This window comes from Phycodurus eques, chromosome 1 (assembly GCF_024500275.1).
Source record: "Phycodurus eques isolate BA_2022a chromosome 1, UOR_Pequ_1.1, whole genome shotgun sequence".
NCBI classification, from domain to species: domain Eukaryota; kingdom Metazoa; phylum Chordata; class Actinopteri; order Syngnathiformes; family Syngnathidae; genus Phycodurus; species Phycodurus eques.
The window spans coordinates 46,607,818-46,629,116 of record NC_084525.1 but is presented as its reverse complement, the minus strand read 5'-3'; the positions used below and the strand labels follow the sequence as shown (position 1 = coordinate 46,629,116).

General features: G+C 48.0%; 1 protein-coding gene across 2 annotated transcripts in view; it reads right to left on the bottom strand.

Moving 5' to 3' along the window:
* Nucleotides 1-19,650, bottom strand: part of fam184aa (family with sequence similarity 184 member Aa) — a 30,328-nt gene extending 10,678 nt beyond the window's left edge. The window contains exons 1-14 of one of the 2 annotated variants that reach the window (XM_061695186.1): nt 19,217-19,650; nt 17,114-17,191; nt 14,805-14,939; nt 12,870-12,968; nt 11,041-11,247; nt 10,559-10,732; nt 10,332-10,493; nt 9,189-9,324; nt 6,771-6,952; nt 6,509-6,694; nt 3,326-3,448; nt 3,034-3,195; nt 2,668-2,789; nt 1,222-1,372 (exon numbers count right to left, since the gene is read on the bottom strand). In XM_061695186.1, the coding sequence (XP_061551170.1) occupies nt 1,222-1,372; nt 2,668-2,789; nt 3,034-3,195; nt 3,326-3,448; nt 6,509-6,694; nt 6,771-6,952; nt 9,189-9,324; nt 10,332-10,493; nt 10,559-10,732; nt 11,041-11,247; nt 12,870-12,968; nt 14,805-14,939; nt 17,114-17,191; nt 19,217-19,402 (2,103 nt within the window). In that variant the 5' untranslated portion in view covers nt 19,403-19,650. The other variant, XM_061695195.1, reaches the window with a different exon arrangement.
* Nucleotides 19,651-21,299: the final 1,649 nt, after the last annotated feature.

Sequence of the window (21,299 nt, the reverse complement as noted above, 5' to 3'; positions counted from 1 at the left end):
ACATCGACATCGAACCGACGCGACTCGGCTCGTGTTGCGGCGCCGCGCTGATTCCCGACCGCGTTGGAGATCGGTTGAGGGGCCGCAGAAGATTATGCACATTCATTTCATTTGTCCCCAAAATATTGCACCCACTATATCACCGTTCACCGATCGCAGATCTTTTAAAATCATTTTATTGTCGGTAATTTGCCATTTCTTCATACATTTTTTGTTCTTGTGGTAACGCGATGTGCTCTAGTGCAAAATATTTCAAACCAAAACATGCAGGAGCCTAAAGAAATTGATATATCTATATTTTTTTTTATAACAACTGATGTTTCCACAGAAACAAACGAATTGATGATCGACGATGGAATGTAGCGTCCTGATTGGCAATCCGCCATCAATAGTCGCCGCCCACAGCTTGTCGCAAAGTGTTTGCGTCGGAGGGCACGGGCGCCTCGGCAGAAATCGGGACGAGTCTCTTTCGGCGCTTTGCTTTACGACTCAGCGGAGCTCGGACTCGGGCCGAGGCGGGACGCTTGGCGCGCGAGTCGCGACCGGAGCAGCTCCAGCAGCCCGGCTTCCAGAACAAACGCTTTTCTTGCCATTACTGATCATACGATGCCCGTGCGTTGTATGTAAACACATATAGTCATTCTTTGGGGTGAAATTATGCTGCTTTTTGCACTGCTGCGGGCAAAGAACATTGGGGGAGAAAAAACAAAAAACAAATAGGAGCTGGCGTTCATGGCAAAAAAAAAAAATATATTAAAAAAAAAAAAAAAAAAAAAAAAAATAATATATATATATATATATATATATATATATATATATATATATATATATATATATATATATATATATATATATATATATGTGGCAAAAGTTGTTTCCAGCATTGCTGTTAATCACATCCACAGAGACGTCTGCGCGTGCGTGCGTGAGCTGATCAATCAACGCGGGGGAGGTTCAAGGTCAGGTGTCCCGAACAGATGTCGATTGACTCATCGTAATTTGACCTTCATTTGCATGCGCGTGGAGATTTGAATTTGGTGTTTGGAATTTCACAGCGTAATGCGCAGAAATACAAACAACAGCCTACATTTGGAAAATCGGCACCAAATGTAATTTTTTCACGGTTTTCTGGAGTCCAAATTATTGCTCTTGAACACGATTGTTAAGCGTTCCACGCCACCGTGAGCGCACCTGCACCCAGACTCCATCTTTGGGTTTTACCTGTTCGAGCAGGTCCTCCGCCTTCCTCTGCCAGCTCTCCCTGGCGGCCATCATTTCCAGCTCCTTCTGCTGGGAGAGCCGAGTCAGCGCCGCCTGCTTGTCGGCGTCGTATTCCTCGCTCAGCTCCTCCCTCAGAAGATGCACTTCTTCACTAAAGAGGGAGCACATTCTTTTTGAAGATGTACCGTACAAGGACATTGTGTTGCTCTCCCTAATGCACTGATTCCCAAACACTAGGCGGCGCATTAGAATTGATCCAATTGGACTTAATTTACTTCGCACGCGGTGGTCGACCGGTTAGCACATCCGCCTCACTGTTTCGAGGACCGCGGTTCAAATCCCGGCCCCGCCTGCGTGGAGTTTGCATGTTCTCCCCGTGCCCGCGTGGCTTTTCTCCGGGCACCCCGGTTTCCTCCCACATCCCAAAAACATGCGTGCGAGGTTGATTGAAGACTCTGAATTGCCCGTAGGTGTGAATGTGAGTGCCAATGGTTGTTTGTTTCTGTGCCCCGCGATTGGCCGGCGACCGGTTAAGGGTGTACCCCGCCACCCGCCCGAAGAGAGCTGGGATAGGCTCCGGCACGCCCGCGACCCGCGTGAGGAGAAGCGGAACAGAAAACGGATAGTTGGATGGATAGTTAGCACAAACTCAAGGCCCGGGGGCCAGATCCGGCCCGCCACATCATTTTATGGGGCCCGCGAAAGAAAAACCATCGACGTTGATTTCATGTTTCTTGCTAGAAAACTAGAAAATAGAAAATTGTACTCAATTTGAATAACATTGAGAAATCGCTAGTATTTGTTGTTACAAACCCCCATTTGAAAATAAATGGACTAAAAGTGAAACTATTGACAACTAGTTATCCATCAATTTGTTGTGTATGTGTAATATGAGGCGTTCCCAGGCATAATGGCCCTGTGCGGGAAACCATAACTACAATGGGGCCCGTGACGCCTCTGATTTGGAAAATGTCTTGGTGCATCTATCTGTGGCAGTGCCATCTCGTAGTCCGATGTTCTTCCACTCGACGGCACCACCCGTTACCATTCCTGCAACACGTTCATCTGTAGGTTTTCTTTCCAGGATCCTCATGCCTCGCCACGTCGGGACACTTTCCATTGATACGCGCCGTGTGTGTGTGTGTGCGTGTGTATGTGTGTGTTCCTATGGGTGTGTTTGCATTTTGGGGGAGGGTTAGGGTTTTGTATATTTGTATATAGTACCTGCTATTTTAATTGTGTTTTTATTTCTGTCAGGCACTTTGGGTTGCATTTCTATACATAGAAAGTGCTGCTGTATATGAATAAAAGATGATTTTGTGAAATCCAGACCGATTTTTGTGTTTCTACTGTAGTTAATGACGTCGATGCCAAAGCGGCTCTAAAGAAGAAAGTGAGGCATTATTATTATTATTATTATTATTATTTTGTTTTTTTTTTCTTTACCGAAGTGCTTCTCTCCATTTTTGCTCCAAGTTGTCGGCCATCTTGTCCGTCTTCTGCTTCTCCTCGGTTCGGATGGACATCACGCGGGCCTCGTGTTGCTGTTTCTGGGTCTCAATCTCCTCCTAGAAGCACAAAATCGGTGTTCTCGCAAACAAATCGTGTCATGTTCCCGTACTGCAGTTCTGCAGCGCGCACACCCTTCCCGTCCGCCTCCGCGTATTAGCGGCGTAGAACGTCTCCGTCGCGGTTTTCTCACAAACGGTCCGCCAACTCTCGTTTCCCGCTTTGGAAAGTCCTCCGCTCCTCCGTCTTCACTCTCACCTGCATCTTGCGTGGTGGGCTCCCACCCGACGACGTCTTGCTCACCTGCAGGTCTGTCAGCAGGTTGCTGGTTTCTCGAACGCGGGCCCTGGTGGCGTCCAGTTCTATCTTCAGCTTCTCCTGTGTCTCCTTCAAGCAGGTGATCTGGTTGTGTGCCGAGCTCACGTTCTGGTCCCTCTCCCTCACTAACTCCTGGAGGTGGGACACCTGCAGTGGTGGGAAGTAACTGAGTAGTAAGTAATCACGTGACGCACCTTGTGTATGAAATGCACTATATGACTACATTTGCTTTGCTTTGCTTAAAGGACGCGTTGAACTGCGTTTGGGGTTTTCTTACCTCCTGATTGGCCATGTTGAGCTTGGCAGAGAGCTCCTCTTTCAAGTTGTCCAGCTGCTGCTGCACTCGGTCTCGTTGCTCCTCCAGAGACAGACGCTTGATTTCAAACTCTTGGCTGATTTTCTGAGGAGGAGATTCAGAACTGGAAGATCCAGCACAGAGCAAGTGTGTACACTGGAACGATCTCAAATGATGCAAAACGGGAGGACTGCGCCGGTGCGAGGAACTGGAAAAGAGGATTGCAAGTGTGATCGTTATGTTGATTCCACTGTAAGGTTAGTTTGCAATTGATTTCGTTTGACTCTGGAATGCTTTGTAGTCATTACGAAACGTAAAATAAATTCCAGCGGAGTAATAAATGCGTATTTGTTAAGTTGGCAGAGCTCCAAAAAAAAAAGGTAGGGGGGGCGGGGGCGGTGTAGTAAATGTTTGGAAAGGGTTGCTTTCAGCAAGTTGTCACGGAGCGTACTGCGGAGAGGTTGCCTCAGTGGCGGCTTGTGGGCGGCATGTCTAAGGGCCGAAGTGGCAGCGCACTTGGCGAGCGCAGTCTCCTAACCCATTCACTGTGTATGCGCCGAGCGGGCGCGGCTCGGCGAGCGCAGGGGGCGGGGCGTTTGACGCAACGTCCCCTCGAAAAGAACATTTGCCATTCGCTGTGATGTCCGAAATCTCCTCCAATCGGAGAGGGGTGATTTCTGTGATTCAGTGATCAGTGATTTCTGAGTGCTATTTTGGCGGACTTCCATTGTGAACGGTGAGGGGGGGGGGGGGGGGTCAATGGAGGAAGTCTGAAGAAATGCGGTGGCCCCCGCTATCCCGAGCTGTGGGACAATAACCACAGGAGGCTTTCACACTGCTCCCTGCTCGGCCTGAAATACGCCTCAAAGTGCTCTTCGTGGCGCTACACGGCTCACAAACGAACTCAAACTCCAAGATCCTGCCGTGAAATGAGTAGCGGCGTCTCATCCACGTTAGAATGAGCAAAGTCGGAGCTTTCTTTTGCACCAATGAATGGCAAATCCATTTTTCTGAAGTGCGCTCTCCTCGTCTAACGGCGGGGAAAGCCTCCCGACTCCCTCGTTGGCGGCGACGTCAGCGCTTCCAAATACGGGCAAGCTTCCACCCGGACGCCGCCGTCCTTGCGCGCTGCCGCGCGGACATTTGGCGAGGGCGCTGTGCAAGCAATATTGCTACTGCTCAAATGTTTTTCTGTGTAACGACATGACGTCTTTGTGTAAAAGTGATGAGATAGTCCATTTTTTTTTTTTTTTACTACTGGTTAGGAGGAAGATTAAAAAAAGGAAAACCTATAATTCTATAGGCGTGCATCGTATACTTACACTAGTTTCAAAACCACAGTGGAGGTTTGCGAGGCTAGCTATGTTGACTTATTTTCAGTTTGCCTGTTCCACTGGCAGACGATATTAACTGAATGAAATGAAATGTTCCTGATTTCATTGCCGCGTGTGTGTCGTAAGCTCATTTTGGCAGTTTTTGTCTTCAGCAGTTTCAGCTTCCGCCAGCATCCTTCAAGATGGCCGAGGATTACAGTTCTTTTCCCAGTTAAATACACAGACGCAAGGTTCTTGTATGGCGACCACGACCGCCTCCTTTCGAAGGAGGACATATTTTACAAACCTCGTGCCAGCGAGCGTTTGCCTAATCCGACCGAGAGCGCTTATCAACATAAAGAGCGGCGGTCCTCGACGACCAGTGAATGAGTTGACATTCTGGATAGAGTTGAAGAAATCCTACTGGAGTCTCATCAGGGCTTCACTGGACTTGGAATTAACAGAGCATGAGAAATTAGTGGGATCGCTTTGGAATATTTGGCTTGCGGGGATTCAGGATTTGCAGGAGATTCAAGCCGCTGTTCCAAAACGGCCACTTCTCCATCGCCGCCATCATCTCTCCCCTCATTTCATTCATTTGTGTCGAAGAGAAACAGACATCAATCTAAAGATGTCAAGGCACAGCCTGTAGGAAATGCTTTTGACGATCCATTGTATCCATTCATCCTCTTTCTCTCCTTCTTTCTGGGAATCGGTCATCTGACGCCCACAGGCTTGCGCGATGCTCGGAGGCGGGATTTACTGCCACTGAAAGTCCACCAATTAGCAATCAGCCTTTCAAGCGGAAAAGTAGCGAGAGAGCGATGGCACATAATACGAACAAGATGAATCCCTTCTGACGTCGAACGCTTTGTTGCGATGAAGGTGACGTGATTTGCTGCGACGCAACAAACCCGTCGTCGACGCGCGCTTGCGCAATACGCATGCTGGTCTTTTGAAAAGCAAGGATGAGCACCAAAGAAAAACTTGGAGCGAGAGATGTTGTTTTACCTAATTAAAATAGTGCAGTCGCTAGAGGGGGACGCGCATTTCTTAGCCGTACGTTCCTCTCCGACAAGTTTTTGCTGGAGGGCAAAAATTCATTGCTGATGCTCCTGCAAAGCTGTCGTGTCTTAATTACTGCAATGATGGACTCTATGGACTCGCTAGCGCCTCCGCGCGACCTCCACTCGGGTTATTCGTCTTTTGGGGGAAACGCCGAGAAACGGACAACTGCCGAGAGTCTCGAAATGCCGCCGAAAGCAGACGAGGGGGACATTTTCACAGCGCTACTTCAGCAACAGCGGGAAAACTTGAAAAGCGGGGGGGGGACACTGATTGGATGCACTTTCACTGGAGATACAAAAGTTCAAAGTTAAAGTTCTGTTTCTTTGTTTGTTTGTGTTTTGACTGTCCCACACGCAAGCAAGAGGCTTTTCGTGGAAGCGAGTGCTCTGTGGAAGACTCGTCCAGGGAAATAAGTTGCAAATCAGAAAGTCCACTTGCATGAGAAGTTTACAAATTGCAAAAAAAGTTATGCATACTGTATGAATCCATATTTTGAAAAAGGCCATACTACAGTCCCCAAGTGTGCATGTTTTGAAGTCCACGTTCAAAACTCCTCGTGCTTTTTAGAGCATTTCCACTTTTAAATATTTCTGGCACTGTACATCGTTTTAATTGTCTTTTTATTTGATGTTTTTCTCCCTTTGTTTTGAAATGCTTTTAATCATGTAAAGCACACCGAGTTACCTTGCGTATGAAATGCGCTATACAAATAAATTTGTCACAAGTCAGGAAAACAGCGACTCGAGCCGACTGGCGTCCGAGTCGCGGTGGCTACCGGACTCACCTTCATTAGAAGCTTCTTCTCCTCCTCTTTCTCCTGTTGCGCCTCCTCCCTGACGGATCGGTGTTTCTCCTCCATCTCCTCCATGGCTCTGCCCTGCGCCTCCTTGTAGCGACGCGTCTCCTCCTCGTAGTGAGCTCTCAGTCTGGAGAGCTCCTTCTCGTAGCCCTGGTGCTCTTCACGCAGAGACTGAGGAGAAGAGCAAGGCGCTCACGTCCGCACGTCAGCTCGCGTCCCTCCCGTGTCCTCAGACTTGAAAATGCACCTGCTCTAGTTTCAGCACTTGCTGTTTGTGCTGCTCGCCGGCCACCTGGTTCTGGTTCAGCAGGGCCTCCCTTTCCTGCTCCAGCCGGCCAATCTTCTCCTTCAGCCGACTCTGTTCTTGGTCCAGGTTGCGGATGGATGCCTCGTGGGCCATCTGGGTGGCCTGCAGGGATCCGATCTGACCTGGGAAACATCAACGCAAGCAAATCTAGAACCGCTTAGGCGATATTCATGACACTTCAGAAGATGCATTTTTTCTAAAAGGTCGCAACATTAGGTACACCTGCAAGCTCTATTCATCATCCATCTGTCGATCCATTTTCTGTATCCCGTGTCCCCGTGAGTAAGCGGGTAAGCGGAGCCTATCCGAGCTGGCTTGGGGTGGTCATCCGGGGAGCTAAATCAATTCGGGGGGACAGAAATCACATTTTTTGACCCTTGAAAGATCATCTCACGGGGTAGTGTGGGGTGCTGCTGACGGAACTTCCACCAGAAAACATTATCCTGATTATTACCGACGCAACAGATTTTTGAACACAATACTGTGGAGAAACCTATGTAGACAGACAATATAGCATATATTCATTATCCTTTGCGAAAATCGGCTCATATTACTGCAGCTTACTGAGTCAGTTGTGCAACTCTTCTTCATGTGTGTCTCCATCTCTATTTTACTGCCCCCAGGTGGTCAAGGTGCACAGACCAGAAGGAGTAGCACAATGTCCATTGAAATGAAGCAAAAAAATGGGGGGGGGACGGTTGAATTCTTGTCATTCCATCTCATCATGTCATTACTGTTTGTTTATTAGCTCCCTCCTCCCACTTGGCCATGTATTCCACAAATGCAACATCCACCGTTATGCAGATGACACCCAGCTCTACCGGTCATCCAAACCCACCCTCTTCCTTCCGTGCCTAGCTCCACGAAATCAAATCCTGGTTTTCCTTCAAGTCTGTGACAAAAACTGAGATTGTCCTCATCTGCCCCAAATGCATCTTCGTTAAACAAGGCAGCTTCACCCTCCCCTCAGGTTAAGAGTCTGGCCGTCATCCAGGACAGCGCCTCGTCATTGCAAACTCACATCCGGTCCGCGTATTTCCATCTCAACCCAACCCGAACAGCGCCGCCATCTCGGTCCCGCGTGGCTTTTCTCCGGGCACTCCGTTTTCCTCCCACATCCCAAAAACATGCACGGTAGGTTCATTGAACACTCTAAATTGCCCGTAGTTGTGAATGTGAGTGCGAATGGGTGTTTGTTTCTATGTGCCCTGCCATTGGCTGGCGACCCGTTCAGGGTGTACCCCGCCTCTCGCCCAGAGTCGGCTGGGATAGGCTCCAGTGCGCCCGCGACCCGCGTGAGGACAAGCGGTACGGGAAATGGATGAATTTTGGGGTGGGAACCTTTCCTCTGTTATTTGCTGTGAAAAACGTATTTGATGTTTTTGTGCTCAGGCCAAAGCATCTTGTCATCATCTCTTGTTATATGAGCACTTATCTCTTAGATGAGCGCTTTGGAGAGCTTCAATGAAAGAAGCTAACGCAACCGCCAATGACAGGGGGCGAGAGTGAAGGTCATGAGCATGATCGTGATCAAAAAGCACAGATGCAACATCACCAGAAGCAAATCAGCCATTTTGTCAGACTGGAATTTGTCCCAAAGTACAGAGACGAGCTTCACCAATTCATAGAGATAATTCTATGGGTTGATGAGACGAAGTGAACTTTTACCCAAGGGATGAAAACGCTCAAGCTCCGAGAAAGAATCATAATGTCCTTTGTTTCACCAGGTAAGGCAACTGAGATCAGTTTCTCATTTACAATACCAACCTGGAGGCAATTTAGGCTTCAGCATCTTGCTCAAGGACAGTTTGACAGTCGAGATTCAAACCGCGGAGCCTCGGGTCAGTGAATCAACTGAGCCGCAGAGGTTCGCTTGGGAGCCCAAACATACAAGCTCATCTGTGAAAGTCTGAAGTCCCGTCAAGGCTCTGGCTTGCGTAACGTCTTCTGGGAGGGGCTTGCTAGGATCTTCACTGATGATGTAAGATCAGGCAAGATAACGACCCAACCAAGCTGCCAAAACAACAAAGGAACGACATCCGAGCACTCAACAATCGGCTCTGCTTGGCATCAATGAGGAGATAGAAGAAACCCCTTACACGTTGGCAAGGAAGCTCCTCACATCACAATGCACGCAGGGTGGGTGTGCTTTGCTCAAAAGGTGGCAGAGAACACGCGAGACAGGGCGCGAACGAGCATTCCTACTCACGTTCACGCCGATGGACAATTTGGAGCGCCGATTCTCAGCGGGTGGGTCGCGGACACGTAGTAAAAAACATGGAACGTAATCGTTCAAAGTGTCGCAGTTGCTTTGGTTTGCAACCTTCACGTATGGCGCGCTTCAGGCTTTTGGCTCACTCGCTTTGTGGAGGATCTCCGTCGCCTGCTGCTGTACTCGTTCCCTGCAGGCCTCCAGTTCATATTCCGTGTCCTTCAGCTGCATCACCCAGATCTCGCCGTCCTGGATGGCTTCCTCCAGCTGCTTGTCCAGGTTCTAGAGCAGACACAACACCAAGAACTGAATAAGCCACAAATCTCCTCCAAGTCTGAAAGGCCCACAGAACCACACAAGACCTCCCCCTGTTTTGTTTTCATCACGTTTTCTTCCAATCGCGCAGAGGTTGCAAAACAATCTGTACTTAAACAGAAGTACATATACTTAAAAAGACTTTGGTAGAAGTAGAAGTCCTCATAGATAGAATCTATTGTACATTCCCCAAATCTAATCAAACTTTATTTGGAGAGCACATTCCATCCATAAACATGCAACACAAAGTGCTTCAGAAAAACTAACCCTAACCACAGCAGTAGAAAAGATGTGAAAAGACCCGCCCCTCGTACCCCCACGCAAAGACACAAACACACGCCCGCACACACACGTATATGTGAACACACACAAATGCAATCATAGCGAGTGCGGCGGCATGGCTAACGAGGAAGCAGGTGCGGAATGGCCGGCTAAGAGGAGCGTCCACACCGAGATGTGCCGCAGCCCGCGGCTGCGGGGAGCGTTGCCCCAGAGTCCGGCTCAACCCCGACAAACCGGGGTAGACTCCGCGCATCGTGCAAAAGAAAGGGCGATTAAAATAATAAAAGAAATCACTTAAGAGTCCAAATAAATAGGTGAGTCTTAAAGCTCCTCTTAAAAACATCAAGCCTCTGCAGTCCTGGTGTTCTCCGGCCGGCTGTTCCAAAACTTGGGCTCATAACGGCCGAGCGCAGCCTCTCCGTGGGTTTTTATTCTGGCTCTTGGAGCGATTAAAAGAAGACCTCAGGATACACGAGGGCTGATATGATAAAAGCAGATGGCCCAAGACCGTAAACACATTGAAAAACTAATAAAAGAACGTTAACATCCATCCTGAAACCCACTGGTCCTCGTTTTGCAGTATCTGCAGACTGACAATAGGCTTTTTAAAACGATAACACAAGTATTTGCACTTTGTTCCGACCACCGACCGCACTTAAACATTCACCTTCCAAAACTCAGCCCTTCTTTACCTTGATGGTTCCTTCAGCGTTAACCAGAGATGTTTGCAGTCTGTTGGTCTTGTCCCGGTTCTCGCGCGCCTCCTCCTGAGCTCTCTGAAGATCGCTCCTCAGCTTAGACAGAGATCGCTGCAGCGCCGCCTCCTGCGCCTGGAATTCCTTCCGGAGCTCAACCTGAAGGCGCGTTCGTAATCAGGACGAGACCACGCGCCGCGTGCCTTCGTGGGGTTCCGCCGTACCTCGGTCCGCTTCCAGGCCAGGAGGTTTTCGGTGGTGAGCTGGTGCGTCCTCGTCATGGCCTCCAGCTCCCGCTCGTAGTACTCCTGAGCCTTGGCCAGCTTGGCCTCGTACTCCTCCACCACCCGGACCTTATCTTTGGTCAGCTCTTCCACGCCCTCCATCAAAGAGTCCACCTTTCGAGCAAGCAAACAAACAAACAAACAAACAAAAAACGGTGTTGAATTTTTGGGGTCTCAACTGCCATGACGTACGCAGGAGATGATTATTTGTCGTATCTGCAATATTAGTTGATAGGAAAGGAAAAATATGAGTAAAAGAGCGGGATGTCACATCTGCACAACAACAAAAGTAGTGGTTTGTTTCATGCATAAATTAAGCCAGCAAAACAGCAATCACCCAGTGAAGTAACTTGCTGTCTAAACTCTCTCCAAAAGCCAAAGTTAGTGAGCGTCAACCTCTTCTCTCTTCCTTTCTGTCCCACCTCTTGTCTATGGAGCTCAGCCAATTTCTCCTGGTCTTCGGTGGAGGTGGCGCTCCGGTTGTGCTGGCTGCTTAGGAGTTCCTCCACCTCCTGGCGGTGGTCGGACCTCAGCTCCTCCAGCGCTCGCCGCTTATCCGCCTCAAACTGGGCCTGAGCCTGGCTGAACGCCCGCAGCTTCTCCTCAAAATCCCGACGCATCTCCTCCACCTAGTGAGATCACGGGAAATGTTCTATTCCGTTCGGAGCGCCGGCGTGCCGGCTGCGCCGAGGCCGATTCCGAGAGTGCGAAATATTTCATGTCTTGACACAAGCCCACTTAAGCGAAAGCTTGACGCTTTCTCTGCTCCTCCTGACACAAGAAACCTGACGAATCACACAGACATGAGCTTGGAAACTATATCAAAAATGCAATGCGAGACGTCATGCCATGGGAAGAAAGTCCGCCCCTCGGTCCAAAGAGGGAAACGACCAGATGACATGCATGATGTGTGCATGTACAGTATGAAAACTGTATTTAACTGCAATGAAGTGATGTAAGTTAAGTTTTTCTTTATGAAAACCAATTTTGGGCATTTTATAATTGTGTCCGTATGTTTATGGCTAGGAACTATTCTCGCGGGTTATGCACACAGGAAGTCGGGACTATTTAGTTGGTGCGCATCCTGTTTGGCGCCCAAGCGATTACGTCAGTCGAAAAGTTAGCAACGCAGCCGGTATACTTTTGTGCAAGTATACCGGAGATTTTTGGACTCATTGGTTTCCCGCTCGGCTCGAATACGTGCCGCCAGCGAGGTTATTTCTTTGTTTGTTGAACATTTTATGTTGAGCGCTTGACGTATTGAAGTTTCTTTTCCAAATGTATTGTTTATGTGTAACAGTCGTGAAGACGTAAGCCATAAAATTCACCAGTGACAAAAGAACGTGTGACGAAGGAGGGATACTATATTAAGACTTTTTTTGACCGAGTTGGTTTCATCAAAGGCTTTTTCAAAGCAGCCGCCACTGACAGAATGCATGGCACTGATCCAAATTATATTATGATCATTTAAAAAAAAAAGGCTTGGCCGTTGTTAGATTAATGTCGCCTTTCGAAAAGAGTGCAGTGGCTGACAAGTTTTTTTTCCCCGAGATCCGCAAAACGCTCGGCAGTTTTTTGCAGGTATTTTAACAAAGAAATTGAGATCCTGGGGTGCTTGAGACCTCCACAGCTAGATGGCACCAGCAACCTTCACAACGTCTGGCCACCATCAGTTCCCATTGGTTTCCTTGCAGTAGAAGGGCAATGTCAGGCGGTGGGGCTGATGGGGCGCCATTAAGCTGCTTTGCCGACCGCCAATCGAGGAACAAGGAAGGACAATTACGTGAGGTACACTCGTGTTTTGTGCTCACATTATCTGGAGAGCACTTGTTATTAGTGTGTGTTTTTATACTGTGCAATACTGTTGAGCGTTTCTTAATTTAAAAAAAAAAAAAATCTAAACAACAAAGCTGGAATAGATTAATTGTATTTTTGGTCATTTCAATGCGGAAAGTCGATTTGAGATAGGCGGTCGCAGACCGAATTATCTTGTATCTCAAGGCGTTACTGCATATTTTAAAGTTGTAGCATGGTCATAACAGAAGTGTTAAATAATACAGAAGCAATTATAAAATTGTGGACACGTTATGTAAGCCAGTGACATACCGTAGGCATGGCTATCGGGTACCGATTAGCAAATATCGTCAACTGGAGGGTTTTCGAGAAGCTTATTATGTGTCCTTTTCAACCAAAACGTTTGAGCACAGTTTGGTTTCTGTTACTCAGCCCTCCTTTGTGTGTGCGTGTATACCTCTCTGCTCATGGAAACCACTCGCTGTGTGTGTTGGGCTTCGGTGCAGAGCTGTGAATCCTCCATTCTTTGCCTGTACATCTCAAACTCAGCGAGAGCCTGCAAGACGAGAACCAGCACGGGTTGCGTGAAACTTCTGTCGCTGATCTTTGGCACGGCAACGTACAGAAAGAACGCAAAAAGCATTCACGCCCACATTCACACCGATGGACAGTTAAGAGCACGAGTGTCAAACTCTAGGCCCGGTGTCACTTTGGTTTATGTGACTCGGGGAAACCAACTACTTGATGTTTTTTGCTAATTGTATTGTAATGTACAGTCGAGCTCACCATTATTGGCACCCATGAAGTTTCAGGACTAAATGTGGGATATCTCCTGAAGAAAATCAATCAAGTGAAACAACGATTTTCTACAGAGAACTGTGTGTTTGATACAAAAGAGCAAATGGTAGACAACATTTTATGGACACATAAAGCAAAAATAGAGTTTTTCGGCCATGCATACAAACCGTTTGTTTACAGACGGCGCAATGAAGCCTTTGAGGGAAAGAACACCCTGCCAACAGTCGAGCGTGGTGGAGGATCTATAATGCTGTGGGGCTGCTTTGCTACATCTGCTACCGGGGGCCTTGACTGGATCACAAATTATCAAAAGATTTCAGATCGCAATGTCTTACCGAGTGTAAGAAAACCATGGGTCTTCCAGCATGACAAAGACACAAAGCACACAGGAATGGTTGAAAAGGAAAAAAAGGACCCTTTTCAAATGGCCAGCAATGAGTCCCGCTCTCAATCCAATTGAAAATCTTTTGCGGGAGCTGAAATCTTCCACTGGGGAAAAGAACCCTGAAAATGTTCAAGAGTTTGAACAAACAGAAAAAAACGTAACAGTTTGACAGCCCTGAATTAGAGTGTTGACTAACAAGTAGGCTTTACACGATTCGGATTTTGGGGCTGATCACCGATCAGCAAGTTTAAAAAAACGATAACCGATCCGATCGCAAGAGGAAGCAAAGTGTCTATTTACATGACACATTGACATGTATAGACTTGTGTACTGTATGACTTGTTCATTTATTGTATAGACTTGTGTACCGCATACTGAGTACTGTACCTTCAAAATTATTCTCTAGCATTTTAGACAAACGTTAAAACATCAATGACCTCAAGGGGGCAATCAAGGATTGGCCACTGACATACGTTTAGGTCAAATCAACATTACAACATGACAGAAATAATGGGTGCTAACTTACTGAAGTTAAATGATTTGAACAAATACCATTAATGACATGCTTACTCTAACTTTCTCACTGTCCCGGCTATATGGACGGGTATTGTCCAGAGTTTGTGTCCGTTGATCGTTTCCTTTTTTATTCCCCCTCACGCTGCGTCGCTTGAACGCGGCACGCTCCTCCTCGTGTACATTCTTCAGGTGCCCGATCAAAGTTGTTGTTTTGAAGCATTTAGATGACGTTCCCCGCGACGTACTTCAGTCGTGCACAGACTGCAAATTTGTCTGAGACGCCGCAGAATAGTCCCACACCAATGACTTGTTTTTTCACCGACAAGATCGAAAAATCTTCATTGGCCGTCAGATAAGTTACAGTACTGCGCCACAAGGCACGTGACAAGGCTAAAAATAAACTAGCTTTTGGATTCATGCCCAACGGCGACGCGGAGTTAAATGTCTTGTGTGCAGCCGATCAGCATAAAATGCTAATTATCGGCCGATACCGATCACACCGATCAGATCGGCATAAAGTCTACTAACAAGCATGTTTTGTTGGAATGTGGAGGGTGGGGGGGAACCGGGGTACCCGCAAGACCCACGCGGGCACGGAGCAGAACCTGCAAACTTAAGAGCGAGCCGCGATTCAAAGCAACTGTGAGGCAGACATTTGCATCTGGAGTTAGTTTGCGAGCACAATTAGGTGACCTGTCTCTTCATGTGTTCATGGAGTTCGACAGATTCCTCCAGACTGGCCAGCCTCCGCCGCAGGTCGGCCTCGTCCACCATCTTGCTCTTGTACTGCATAATCTTGTCCCGGGTTTCCGTCACGATGTGCTGCACCTGAGGAAATGCAAGAATAGTCCAGTTCTTCTTCTGACACACAACAATAAAACTTCAAGGGTTGAAGAAGAATTTAAAATGAGCTATAGATTCATACCCTACTACCATTATTGTCTTAATGACATTTTTCACGGCAATAACTTTGACATCTTGCGTCTGGTGTAGCGGACATGCTCCCCGCAAACTGAAGTGACACAGTGACTCCAAACAGCGTGATAAACTGCATTCTTCCAAGCGGTCCTGCTGTGAGACCGGCTCCAAGGAGACTCCTCGTGGACCCTGAACTAATTAACATCTACCCTCGAAGTCTGAACTTCCGAGCATCAAAGAACACCGGATCACCTGTCTGGGAATAGGAATAATTGCTGGGACAAGGCGACACCCGCAGGTATCGAGAGGAACTGCAAAGTCGACTCAAGGGGGAGTCTCGTTTTATTTTTAACCAAAGATAAATGTCTGTTTTGATATTTCACGAACTATGCAGAAATCTTCCAAATGTATGCCTTGATGTCTGTGTCAGTGTGTCAACTTTACAAGTGCAAGTGCGAGGTTTTGACAATTGTTTGTCTTGATGTGACTCCAAGCAGCGTGAAATGTGATTTGAACCATAAGCAGTTGATTTTCCAAAACTAAAGTATAAACAGTCAGTCCGATATGCTTGACCTCTGAGTAAAGAGAGTACCAAGTTGAGGTTATTTTATATAAATATGATTTTAAGCCCATTTGATCAAATCTGTAGTCTACAGTGGGTACGGAAAGCTTTCAGACCCCCTTAAATTTGTCACTTTTTGTTATATTGCAGCCATTTGTTCAAATCATTTTAAGTTCATTTTTCGCCCTCATTTATGTACACACAGCACCCCATATTGGCAGAAAAAAAAAACTGAATTGTTGAAATTTTTGATGATTTGTTAAAAAAGACAAACTGAAATATCACACAGCCATAAGTATTCAGACCCTTTGCTGTGACACTCCTATATTTAACTCTGATGTCCATTTCTTCTGCTCATCCTTGAGATGGTTCTACACCTCCATTGGAGTCCAGCTGTGTTTGATTATACTGATTGGACTCGATGAGGACACACCTGTCTATATAAGACCCTACCGCTCACATTGCATGTCAGAGCAAATGAGAATCAAATGCGAATCATGAGGTCAAAGGAACTGCCTGAAGAGCTCAGAGACAGAATTGTGGCAAGACACAGATCTAAGGTTACAAAAAGAATCTGCTGCACATAAGGTTCCTAAGAGCACAGTGGCCTCCATGATCCTGAAACGGAAGACGAACCCTTCCTAGAACTGGCCGTCCGGCCAAACTGAGCAATCGGACTCGGCTTCCCAGCCTCTCCGTGGGCCGCCGCTAGGCGATCAGAGCAGCTGCGACTAAGGTACCAGGTACGCTTCCAGCCAAGCGTGATTGCTCTGAAATTGCCAGCGAGTCACAAACCATTTTTCGTCTTCCGCCTCTTTTGTTTTGCTTTATTTTTCTACATGTTTTCCTTCTTCAACCAAATCTGCCTCCGTGCCCCCTGAGGCGCGCCCCCCGAGAGAGACCACCCACCGGCTTGAGCCTACGGTCGTGAATAGACCCGGCAAACTTTTGCCAGACTGTGCAGTATTAGTGCCAAATCATTTCGGGGAAATTACTAGCTTCAGACAAACTCTCAAATTAGTCCTCTCTCCCATCCGGAATGGACGCGTTAAACGCTCGCGTTTTCCACTTTAGTCCAACACACGATGTTCTATTTCCCTTTTCGTACGCCTATTTTCCTTCTTTTCATCGTTATTAGTGTTATTTTCTTTCTTTAGTTAGACCCCTTTTTGTGTTTCCCTCTCGATCCTATAAAATTTCACTCTCGGTTGTATTTTGTGTGTGTTCTGAATTTATGTGAACCTCTGTCACCAAGAACTCACAATGTCATAATGTGTAGCAACCTTCAGATTACGAGACGACCTATGAAGAGGTTTCTCGTCACTTTCCCTAAATGCGATCCACATAAAAAGTGACATGGGGTCCCCTTTACTCGGTAAAATGAGTTTGGTTTTAACAGTTCAACTTCAAATTACGTAAACCGGAAGTAACGCAGGCATCGCTTCCGGCTTATTCTTTTCTCCAAAATGAATGATATTTTTTACCGAACCTATATATACACATATGTATATAAAATCAGTACCTCATCCTCGTGGGCTTCCTTCAGCGAATCGATCTCCTCTTCGTGCTCGTCATTCTTGGTGTTGAGAGCATAAATAACCTGGAAAACCAGACGACAGATTGAGGATCGCTTGTGCGGCTTCCAGTCGTTGCACGATGGCCAGTGGCGCTCGGTCAATAGGGGGCGCCCGGGCACCGCCCCACCACTGCTGACTCACAGTCACTCTCTTAATAGTATAGTAAGTCTTTGATGACGTGTCCTGTATTATATTGCCTTGTCGACGTTACTATATTGATTTATTGATTCCACTCCTGCCGCAAACGCTGAACCAGCTTCAGCAGACTTGTAAACCTGCTGCCGCAGGCTCATCTTGTTTAGTCCACTTTGGAAGAGTCATTGCTTCCCAAGTGGTAGACGAGGCAAAGCCTGCTTCATCATCTTCGTCTTCAAGCCTCGCTTGTGCTCTTATGGGAGGCGGCATTGACGGGGCAAGAATATATCGGCTGCGCCCCCACTAGTCCAAACACGGTATTCTTATTAATATTGGGTTCGTGGAATACGAATGAAACATATGAATTCATCAACTTTCACCGATCTTGGGAGGGGACCACGTGGGGCAACAGCTGTCGGCGGAAATGAACGTCACGTGGCCAAATGAGGGCGGGCGCCCGTGTATGCCGCTATAACTAGCAGAAGTACAGGTTGATGACGGGTTGTGAGGTTTTTTTTTTCGGTCCTGTTCGGCTGTTAGATCAAGCAGAATGGAAACCCCCTTTTATGCCGGAACAGCTTTACGGTGTCACAGTGGAGTTTGGAAGCTTCCGCTGCGGTATTAGAATTGAGCTTTATTGAGAATCAGACTCGGTCCGTCGAACAGAACAAAGTTTCTAAGACAAAAGACAAAGCGCTAATTGTAAACAGGGTGAGAGAAGTAAATCGTGACAACAGCGGAACGTTAAATATGAGTGTTGCGTCGGGCTGTGGTGCGCCACCCTGTGAGGGAAGGACAGGACGAGGACAGGAGAAGAAGCGCGCAGGACCGGGGTCGTGAACCCGGCTGTGCCACCGAAGTGTGGTGGCGTCAATTATGTAAAGGATCAAAGTCTACAGGACGAGAGCGTGGGGGCCGCAGGGACCCGATTCCACCCCCCGGCCAACCCGCCGCCCCCACAATAACAATAATACGATGAGGCGATTCCACATCCATATTGCCGTTACATCACAAATTGCGAATACGAGCATTGTTGCAAAACACGTCGACTTCACAGACGGCATTTGCGCGGCCGAGACTCGCTCGCTTAAAGGCCGGAAAGCCGGAAAGTTGAGCGGGCGGGCGCTTGAAGATTAATTACGTTTTGCAAGCGGTTTGGTGTTCAAAGGCTTTGGCGCGCAACGGACAACGCGCGTGTCGACGTCAAACTGGTTCTGCATCAATTAAAGGATTTGGATGGAAATGACCTCTGACTCCACATCTGTTTTTCTTCTTTAACACACATAACCAAGTGATTGTTTCATCAAATCGCTTCTTTCATTTGAGGGAAATGTATGTTTATTCATCTTTGCAAGTGAGACGCGGAACAATGAAATGTTGCGAAGGTTCGGTGGACTCCTCCACCGATTGCCGTCCGGCAGGGCGGCTCGAGGAGGCCGATTTATTAGTAAATGGAGATGAGCTGGTTTCTTTGCCGTCAGATGGTTTTCCGTGTGACATTTGAGAAAGGGACACCTCCGCGCCTATTTGGGGCTGTTTGAAAACCGAAGTGCCTCAGCACGATGACGACACGGCAGCAGGAAAGCCCAAACCTCACGTGTGGGTGCCGCCGGCTGTCGCGCGAAGCCTTTTGCGTTCGGGTTCGAATCCACCCGAACCGACCTGATGAATTTCGCTCATCCGCGCACTTGTTCGGGCCCAACGCGGAGCAGCTAAACAACGCCGCGCGTTCCATGGCGCGCTCTGCGCTCGCGGCCGCCGCCTCGGATCTGCGTCCCGCTCTCGGGTGCGCAGACTGACTGAGCCAAGATGACGTCACTCCGTTCCGGCTGCAACGGCCGCGCGAACGCGAGCCAAAGCCAGCGCAGTTCATCTTTCGAGGACACGTGACCGAGCGCCGCGTCGTCTCTCACCTTGGTCAACTGCGCGATCTTCTTGCTCATCTTCAAATGGAGGTCCTGCGTGTATTCCAGCGTTAAACTGGCGTCGTAGAACGGGATGTATTTGGCCGCGCCGCCCGTCGAGGTTCCGTACGCGGGCTGCCGGCCTGCTCCCGTCGCCATCTTCACCAGGATAGAGACGACTGGCGCGCGCAACATCGCCGGGGCGCGCGCCTGCTGCTCAACGGCAAGAAGCGCAGACGCGCGCCATCGGATGAGCGCGTGCACGCGGCTTTCTTTTTTCCCCCTTTTTTTTTTTTTTTTCTTTTTTCAATATAGTTAAAGCGGATCTCGGTGCCAAGTGCTGAGATGACGGCCGACGTGTTGACGCGGCGCAGCCCGGCCGGTGGCGTCGTGCGTGCGTCACCGGAGACTCAGGGCCGTCTCCGGTGATGCCTTCACGGGCTGTCGGAAAGTTTGCCCTCCGCAACAATGGCGCTTCAAATCTTCGCTTGGAATCTCCATATAAAAGATACATGTGCATATGCATGCCGACTCTCAAGCGCCCGTTGGTGTGAACGTGAATTGTTTCTATGATTGGCTGGCGACCGGTTCAGGGTGTACCCCGCCTCTCGCCCCAACAGAGCCGGGATGGGCTCCAGCACGCCCGCGACCCCCGTGCGCAGAAAGCGGTACCGAAGAGGGATGGGCGGTTATCGGTCGGGGACTGACGTCACGCGCAGGACGCTGGTAGGCCGTCGTGGCCGATCGTCCCACACTGACGGCGAAAAGGCAACATGCGCTTCAAAGTGTCGCTCCGGTCCCCAACCCCCGAGCCGCGGAACGGGTCAAACGCGAGGCCCGGGGGCCAGATCTGGCCCGCCACATCATTTTATGTGGCCCATCAAAGCAAATCATGTGCACCGACTTCGTTTTTCTTGTAAGAATACAAAAACTGCACATTTTCTTCCTTATTAATGTTGAGATATGGGATGGTTCTTATCCAATTCCCCTTTTAAAATGAATTGAATAATCGTTGAACATTTTTCAAAAGTAGTTTTGCATGTAGTAATATGAGACGACCGTACATTTTTGACTTCACGGTCATAATGGCCCCCTGACGGAAACCATAACTTGTCCTCTGACCAGCCAATCCTCAGAGGGCAAGTGTAATCGGTTAAGGAGTCAGAGCGAAAACTTGCCTGTAGCGATCTGCACACATTCGTACATTTCACAATCGGCACCTCTGGTGAGTGTCATGCATTTTGTTGACATTTTGCGTGTTTTTGTCACATCATGAGATAAATATTGCTTCTGAACTTCTCCAGATGATACAGGCACGTGCCGTTATCTTGGATTTTTGTATAGTACTGATCGGGCACGTGCTCAAGCCCAAAAAGAATCAGAACCCTCTTTATTTACCAACTACGTCAACGACACACAAGGAATTGGTCTCCGGTAGTTAGAGCCGATCTAGTACGACACCAGACAGCCACTTGACGGAAAATCCTTTTGAGTCATAAAAACGCACAACGGAGAGTCACTGAGCAATAAAAGGTTACCAGTAATGTGGCAATGCTTATATATATATATATATATATATATATATATATATATATATATATATATATATATATATAGGACAATTGTGCAAATGGTGCAGAGTCCTCTAGCCCTTTAGAGCAGTTTGAAATGAGTAACAGAGCGATTGTGGGTGGAGCCACAGGATGCGCGCGAATACTGGCGCTCCCAAAAGGGCGGCCATTTTATACTTTCACCACCAGTGAAAAAGCAAGAAACCGCACAACACCAACGAGCCAGGCTTTTACTTACGACAACAAAGGGAAACGAAGAAGAAGAAGAAGAAGAAGAAGTTTGTTTTCATGCTCTTGTGTCAAAATATTGCTCTACATCAAACCGCTCGGTGGCGCAAAAAAAGGGCGGCGACCGCCGCTTTAAAATCTTCTTGACCCACACGAGCTCAAAAAGCAATACGACATTCACGTGGACGCTGCACAGTTTGTAAAATGCAAACGTTTACCTCAGAAGTTCGGCCGTTGTAACAGTCCTGCCCATTCAACGTTGAGTGATATTCGACCAGCAGATGGCGCCATTT